Source organism: Salmo trutta, chromosome 1 (assembly GCF_901001165.1).
Source record: "Salmo trutta chromosome 1, fSalTru1.1, whole genome shotgun sequence".
NCBI classification, from domain to species: domain Eukaryota; kingdom Metazoa; phylum Chordata; class Actinopteri; order Salmoniformes; family Salmonidae; genus Salmo; species Salmo trutta.
This window is the reverse complement of record NC_042957.1, coordinates 69,886,999-69,894,779: the sequence shown is the minus strand read 5'-3', so window position 1 is coordinate 69,894,779 and position 7,781 is coordinate 69,886,999. Positions and strand designations below refer to the sequence as shown.

Genomic DNA, 7,781 nt, shown 5'->3' with positions numbered 1-7,781 from the left:
ATTACATCTAACATCACCAAACTGCCATGGTCAAACTAAATCCCACCATCTTCTCCAGTTTCAGAAGGCACTGTACTGTACAGTGCAAAAATGAAATCGGTCATGAACCACTCTTTGGCTTTAATACATTTTGAAGTAACATTTTAACCCTGCATATTTGAGGATTAATTTGCGGTTAGACATTAATTCCGACTGAGTTGTTGTGAGATTATTTTCACCACAGTGTCTGGTTGACTGTGATAAAGTACTAAACCCCCATCACACTGTTTTGGAGAGACAGGGTGACTGTGGTCTTGCTGTGCCAGCCAACACACACACACACACACACACACACACACACACACACAGTCAAGCTCTGTCACATTTATGATTGATAACCCCCAAACATGGCATCCAAATGGACATAATTCTTTCTTTTTAACAGGCCTAGAGTTCGTTCGACAGCTCATTTCAACGCCAGAATCATCCTCGTTAAATTAAAATGATTTATTGTGAATGGTTTGTGTAGTAAAAGTGATACAACTGTCACAGCTACAGTACTTGCTAATTGCATTCTGTTGTTGACAAGGCGTTGTTGCTTGTTCCATTTTCATGTTGATCAGATAATGAGTGTAATTTGTGAATATGGTTTATCGTAATTATTATTTTAATTATCCCTAAATCCTAAAAGATCAGAATTTGCTCAGTGGGTGTAGAATGCAAATGAGTTGATTTTACCACTCAACCATATGAATGTATCAGCAGTCCCAGTTTGTACAGCATCTAATATTACATTCTATTGTAATCCATGTACCATTGTATAATATAATTGAGGAATGATTTGACAAGGAACTGTTAAACCTCTGTCCCTATGTGTTGACCTCAGTGCCCAAACTGCCTGTCTATCTAAACGAGAGACAGTCAGCTGCCGCTACGCGCAAGGCCCCGTGGTGCAGCTCTCACGCCCGTGTTGCCTGCCACACACACACACACACACACACCCTCCACCCAACGGCCCTCTCTCTTTCTCGCTCTGTCCCGCCCCCTGTTCTACCTCATACCCTTTGACTTTCTTACCTTGGTATATATAGTCTGTGAGGCTATCAGAGTTCTCCTGGCAGCCATCATGAAGGGTATAGTGTCAATCTGCTGCTTCTTCAGCCTGCTGGTCCTGGCCTTAGCAGGTAAGGAGCCTCACACCTTATCTACCCTTTTATATGTTTATGTGGATGTTGATATAAACAGATTTTGAATGGGTGTGTGTTTATAGGCTTATTAGGGCTTTTGGTCGTTGGAAGACTACAGTACTGGACTGTACATGTCCTGGGGTACAGCTAATGTATCAAATGTATGAGACGTGGCATGGTTGGGTTGGATGTCTTGGCTGTCTGCATGCTTTCATTGTCCAGTCAATTTGCTGGCTTGGAGACACACACACTGGATCCATTTTTACTGATCCAACGTACTTTATTTGTATTCAAACTGGAAAAGTCTGAGATCTCTATGCCGATACTTCCAGACATTCTTTTCAGTGGACTAAACTGTCTTACTCTTCGGGCTTTTAGCAACTATGCAGATGGATTCTTCTGTCAGTCAGTTGTGTGGGTTTATAGGAACAGAGAAGGTACTGTAGAAATTGAGTTTTTGTATTTTTTTGTGTGTTGTAGTTTAAGCCAGGACATGCAGGGTCCTTCAAACAGTGGCGGTCACCTGGACACAGGCATGAGCATAGACACCCGTGTCCCTCTCTCTCTGCTACCCTGCAGCACTATTTAAAAGGGTTTAAAATTAAATGTGGTAGAATGCTGGGTTCAATCAGGACAGAACATTTTAAGGTCTCATCTTTTTAGAAAAACATTTTAAAATGGTGCCAACTTGGCACATCTTGTAGTCTCTCGTTATTTTTACTGTGTGTGCATATATTTCTTTATTAAGCCTCATCGAGATCTTTATTGGTCACACACACACACACACACACACACACACACACACACACACAGTCGGTGTGACTTTAATAAACCAGAAGCTTTTGGCTTGGTGACGGTGTGTCAGCTGTCCTAAAGTATGGCACCAGCTGATGGAACGTCTCAGACTGTACTAGAGAGAAAAGCTTGCATTCCCTCACTGTATCACTCTCTCTCCCTCTGTCTCGCTTTCTTTGATTCCTCTCTCTCTCTCTCACTTTGTCTCCCTTTCTTACATTTCTCTCCCCCCTCTCTCTTTCCCTTTCTTAGAATGTCTCTCCCTCCCCTCTCTCTGTCCTTGCTGACAAGTAGATGTGATAGGGACATGTTTGATACTTGTATCTATTGACTGATTAGCTTTACATTTTACTGGATTGATTAATGTATATAACATACTTGTATTTTCAAGTGATTACATGTATTGTCCATAGCTTTATCTGCCTTTGTGTTGAAATAAAATGCCCAGATTACATCCAGATCAGCCTCTCTCCAGAAATGTGGTGGAGGGATCTCTGGAAAGTAAAACAGTTTCTTCCTGTTCCCCTTGTCCGTCCTTGGGCTCCACTCAGCACCAGGGCAACATGCTTTCCTATCCCAATCCCAGCCTGCTGTCAGATGTCTAGGATTGGAAGGCAGGCGTCCCGTAACTGGACACCGTCCACTATAGGTCCCCCATCCCTCTTCCCCTCCCCTCCCCCCGGACTCCTTCCACCCCTCCCCAGACCCAGCACTACCCTTTAACCACATTGCCTTCACAGCTGCTGTCACCCTGCACTGTCACAATGACAATTTATTCCCAGCAGCTGGCCTTATAGGGACATGCATTATCGAGTCAGGCGGGGCCGGAGGAGGGAGGAGGCCAGAGCGGGAGCACACAGACCCTGCTAGCGGTTCTGACTAGAGGGACTACAGCTACGGCTGAAAGTTACTTTTTCGTAACAGGTTAGGAGAATTTATACAGCAGGTTAGGAGAATTAACGTGGCAGGTTAGGAGACTTAGGTTAAGGTTAGGAAAAGGGTTAGGGTTAGTTAAAATGCTCTCCTAACCTGCTACCGAAAGTCACTTCCGGTCGTAGCTGTACTCCCTCTAGTCACAACATCTGCTAGTTTAGCTTGGGCCTAGTCTGGTCCAGCAGCGTGGGTGGCTAGCTATGTAGCGTTGATACCGTTCCATTTATCCCATTCCAGCTATTACAATGAGCCCGTCCTCCTATAGCTAGGTTTGTTAGTGTGTAACACTGATTCCATGGAGCGCTACTGTTGGGGGATGTTGTTGTTCCTGTGGATGGCTTGTTCATATGAGTGGAGAAGGAAGTTCCAATGGGCTAACGAGGTTAGCATTAGCCTACTTTAGGTTTATTTTAGCATCGCCTAGATTACACTGTAAAACTGAACTGTGGGGATGTTGCCCGTATTTAACAAAATGGTTGCCAGTAAATGTTGTTTCCTTGGTATGCATGAGGTCCTTCAAAGCCCATGGAAACAGTAGTGGTAACGACTAAGAGTATTGTACTGATACACTGGTTAAGAGGTTGGAGCGTCCAGATGGAAATTCCACACTGTCATGTTCAGTTAGGCTATTGTATGTCATCATGAAATTATATTACTGCAATGGTTATAAATGACATGGCTTCTTTAATTGGATTCATCACTGCTACAAAGAGATACTTGTTATCCTGACAATGTTAATGGCTATTTCTAGAGGCCACCTGTTTAACCAGGAGTGGTGCAAAGACACTGTACTGCTCATTCAGACCAGGGTTGGTCTTGTCTTCCTGTTGTGCTAACTGGACCATTTTCTCTTCTCTTACTTAAAGCAGAATCCTGATTTTGGATGATTTATGCATTGACGTCAGTGGCAGATAAGTGTTAACAGTTGATTGCTGTATTGTCCTGTGTTCCTGACTGTTTACACTAGATGCCATAATACTTGCTGATCGAATCCTGCCCCTGAGCAAGTTCCCCTGGCGCGGGTGACGTGGATGTCGATTAAGGCATCCCCTCGCACCTCTCTGATTCAGAGGGGTTGGGTTAAATACGGAAGAAACATTTCAGTTGAAGTCATTCATTTGAACAACTGACTAGGTATCCCCCTTTCCTTTCCCTACTAATCAGAGAAGTAACACTAAACAGAATGCTTTTGGCCTGACCTGAAGTGTGAGGAGATATGGGGTGACACGGCCACTCTTTCCCTCTGTATCCCCCATTGATGGCAAGCAGTAGGCCTGGGGGCCCGGGGCATCCCTCCAGTGCTGGCAGTGGGGACACCCGACCCCCTCCTCCCCCTCTTGGACAAGCCCCTCAGTCCCCTCAGCCTCAAGGTTCGGTCACTTGGTGAGTCTCTGTGGATCAGTGACAGGACTGCTGGGACAGTAGAGTCAGATCAACACCCCAGCATAAAGCCCCCCCCCCATCCCTTGTCACTCCACTGTGTCCTCAGACTGACCCTCATGGACCTCGCCCCCTTCTGTGGAATTACCACCCGGACATGCCCTCCATCGGCCAGCTCCTAGCATCCAGAACCACGTCACCAAGAGTGCTTACACTGTGGCCTGTGACATTGGCCAGCTTAGCTTTTAAGCCATGAAATCCTTTTAAGATTTATCCCTAAAAACAGCCCCGGTCCAGGAGTCCTTCGAACGTTCTTTAACTGTAAAATGGCATGAACTCTGTCTCCATTTTTGACACAAGTTGACAATTGGTTTGCCCTTTCGTCTGGAGTCTATGTATGGGTTTGTACATATGGAGAGAGCTTGTGTGCCCTGTGTATTGGAGTTTAAATGTGTTTAAGGTATGTACATGACTATGAGTGTGATGATTGGGCCAAGGAATGTTTCCTGATCATGTGACCTGACCAGGAAGAACTCTGAGATGAGACCACCTGCTTCTCCAAGATGGCTATATCACAACTATCATGAGGCTAGACGGGTCCTTATTCTGAATCATGATGTTGGGGGGTGACTGAGAGGGCTGTGTGGAATGCACTCAGAGCGGCCAAAACACTCTCATAATCACTCCTGCATCCATTTAGTGAAGTAGGCCAACTGGTCTGAGGCACGGGGGGCTGTCTGAGGCTGGACAGGAATGTAAACCTAAGACAGTGAAAACAACCAGCAGTAGTGTGTTCCCAGCATGGCAGTTATACCTGATACTGGCTTGTTGCTTGGCTACCACAGCTACTGATAGGATATGGGACTTTTCTTCTTTACCGGTATCAGACCACCACTACAACCAACATACCCCAAGGACCATTACATTCTGTTGCAACAATTAGAAGGGGTTATAGGGTCAGAAAATCCGCTCCATTTTCAGAAAGTTGCTCATAGAAATACCAAGTAAAGAGCAGGCCTAATTCGCACCTTAAAGAGAGCGCCCACTCTGTGTATTACATTTCTATTTGACAAGAACTCCTGAATGTTGCATCCCTATGTGGAAGACACATTTTGGTTGAAGGCATTCAGTTGTACAACTGACCAGGTATCCCCTTTCCCTTATTTGGAATGCATCATTGAGTGTCATGTGGTGTGTCAGTGGCCTCTTGGGTAGCTGCTTCAGACTTGTTAACACCTCCCTAATCATCCTCACCCTCTAGCCTACATATAGCCTATTATATAGAGCTGTAGAAAATAGATCCTCATCCTCTAGCCTACATATAGCCCAGCATTATACAGAGCTGTAGAAAATAGATCCTCACCCTCAAGCCTACATATAGCCCAGCATTATACAGAGCTGTAGAAAATAGATCCTCACCCTCAAGCCTACATATAGCCCAGCATAATATAGAGCTGTAGAAAATAGATCCTCACCCTCAAGCCTACATACACTGAGTGTACGAAACCTTAGGAACACCTTCCTAATATTGAGTTGCACCCCCTTTTGCCCTCATAACAGCCTCATTTCATCTGGGCATGGACTCACACAGGGAACTGTTGAGCGTGGAAAACCCAGCAGCGTTGCAGTTCTTGACACACTCAAACTGGTGCGTCTGGCACCTACTACCATACCCTGTTCAAAGGCACCAGTGGAGGCTGCTGAGGGGAGGACGGCTCATGATAATGGCTGGAATGGGGCAAATGGAATGGCATCATGGAAACCATGTGTTTGATGTATTTGATAACATTCCCCTTACTCCACTCCAACTATTACCACAAGCCCGTCCTCCCCAAGTAAGGTGCCACCAACCTCCTGTGAAAGACAATTACATATTTTGTCTTGCCCATTCACCCTCTGAATGACACACATACACAATCCATGTCTCAATTGTCTCAAGGCTTAAAAATCCTTCTTTAACCTCTCTCCTCCCCTTAAATTTACACTGATTGTAAGCATTGCACTGTTAGTCTACACCTGCTGTTTACGAAGCATGTGACAATAAAAACTTGATTTGATTGATGTGGATTTAACAAGTGACCTCAGTAAGGGATCATAGCTTTCACCTGGTCAGTCTATGTCATGGAAAGAGCAGCTGTTCCTAATGTCTTGTACACTTAGTGTATAGCCCAGCATAATATAGAGCTGTAGAAAATAGATCGGACCCTCTAGCCCACCCAGAATATAGAGCTTTAGAAAATACATCTGGACTTAACACCTCGCCTCCTAATCATCCACACCCTCTAGCCTACATCCAGCATCGAGCTGTAGAATATAGATGAGAGAGAGAGAGAGAGAGAGAGAGAGAGAGAGAGAGAGAGAGAGAGAGAGAGAGAGAGAGAGAGGAGGAGAGAGATGAAGAGAGAGAGAGAGAGAGAGAGAGAGAGGAGAGAGAGAGAGAGAGAGAGAGAGAGAGAAGGAGAGAGAGGAGAGAGGAGAGAGAGAGAGAGAGAGAGAGAGAGAGAGGAGAGAGAGAGAGGAGAGAGGAGAGAGGAGAGAGAGAGAGAGGAGAGAGAGAGAGAGAGAGAGAGAGAACTTCGTGCCTGTTGCCTCTGGATGTGGTTACTGTAGTTTGCATCAGCCCCCGTACCCCCACACTCTCTAAATTAACCCCCCAAGGCGCCAGGCGAACCTTCTGATATGAACCCCAGGACGTCTGTCACCCGGACCATGTGTCTGTCCTAGTTGAGCCTGTTGCCAGGCAACCGTAGTTCAGTTTGGAGATACATTCCGACCGGCAACAGGCAGCACTTCCAGTCAGAATGCTGCGGGTAGAGCTGCCGATGATGATGTAGGCTCTGGGCTTTTGGGGACGGGTGAGACACGCCCTGATGTTCTCCAGGCTTTAGTGGCCAGGGCTGGGGGAAGTTCTGTGTCACGCCTCAACTATAGCAGTTCATTATCTCACTGATGCACCCCAACGGAAGGAAATGTTACAATCATCCTGATACTGGTGGCAGATTCATCTCTCTCTCAATCAATACTGTGAAAGTACCAGTTCTTAGCCCTGTTATGCCCTGGTATGGCTGCATGCTCCATTATTATGGGGGCCATATCAGGACTAACTACTTCATTCATTAACAAGTACTGTAGAGGAGGTGCATGAAGTTCATAAACTTAGTTGGTTCAGGGGTCACTGGGGGCCAGATAACAGAGAATAAAGAGAATCTAACCTTCAAAGCACTGGCAGTCATTTGAATAGTGTATGCAACATACAATACAGTATATTTGTATAGTGTACGAACAGTATGTAATACATTACAGTACATTTGTATCGTGTAACAAAAGTATGAAATACATTACAGTATATTCTCTAGTACTCTCAGGTATGTAAAGATTGCACATACAGTGCCTTGCAAAAGTATTCACCCCCTTGGCGTTTTTCCTATATTGTTGCATTACAACCTGTAATTTAAATATATTTTGGGGGGGATTTCATGTAATGAACATACAGAAAATAGTCCAAAT

General features: G+C 45.2%; 1 protein-coding gene across 2 annotated transcripts in view; it reads left to right on the top strand.

The window, feature by feature from the left end:
- The first annotated feature begins 1,059 nt into the window (after nucleotides 1-1,059).
- The window catches only part of srl (sarcalumenin), a 33,817-nt gene continuing 27,095 nt past the window's right edge, over nucleotides 1,060-7,781 (top strand). For both annotated transcript variants that reach the window (XM_029773504.1, XM_029773497.1), the window contains exon 1: nucleotides 1,060-1,163. In XM_029773504.1, coding sequence (XP_029629364.1) covers nucleotides 1,106-1,163 — 58 coding nt within the window. In that variant the 5' untranslated portion in view covers nucleotides 1,060-1,105. The remainder of the gene's footprint in view (nucleotides 1,164-7,781) is intronic.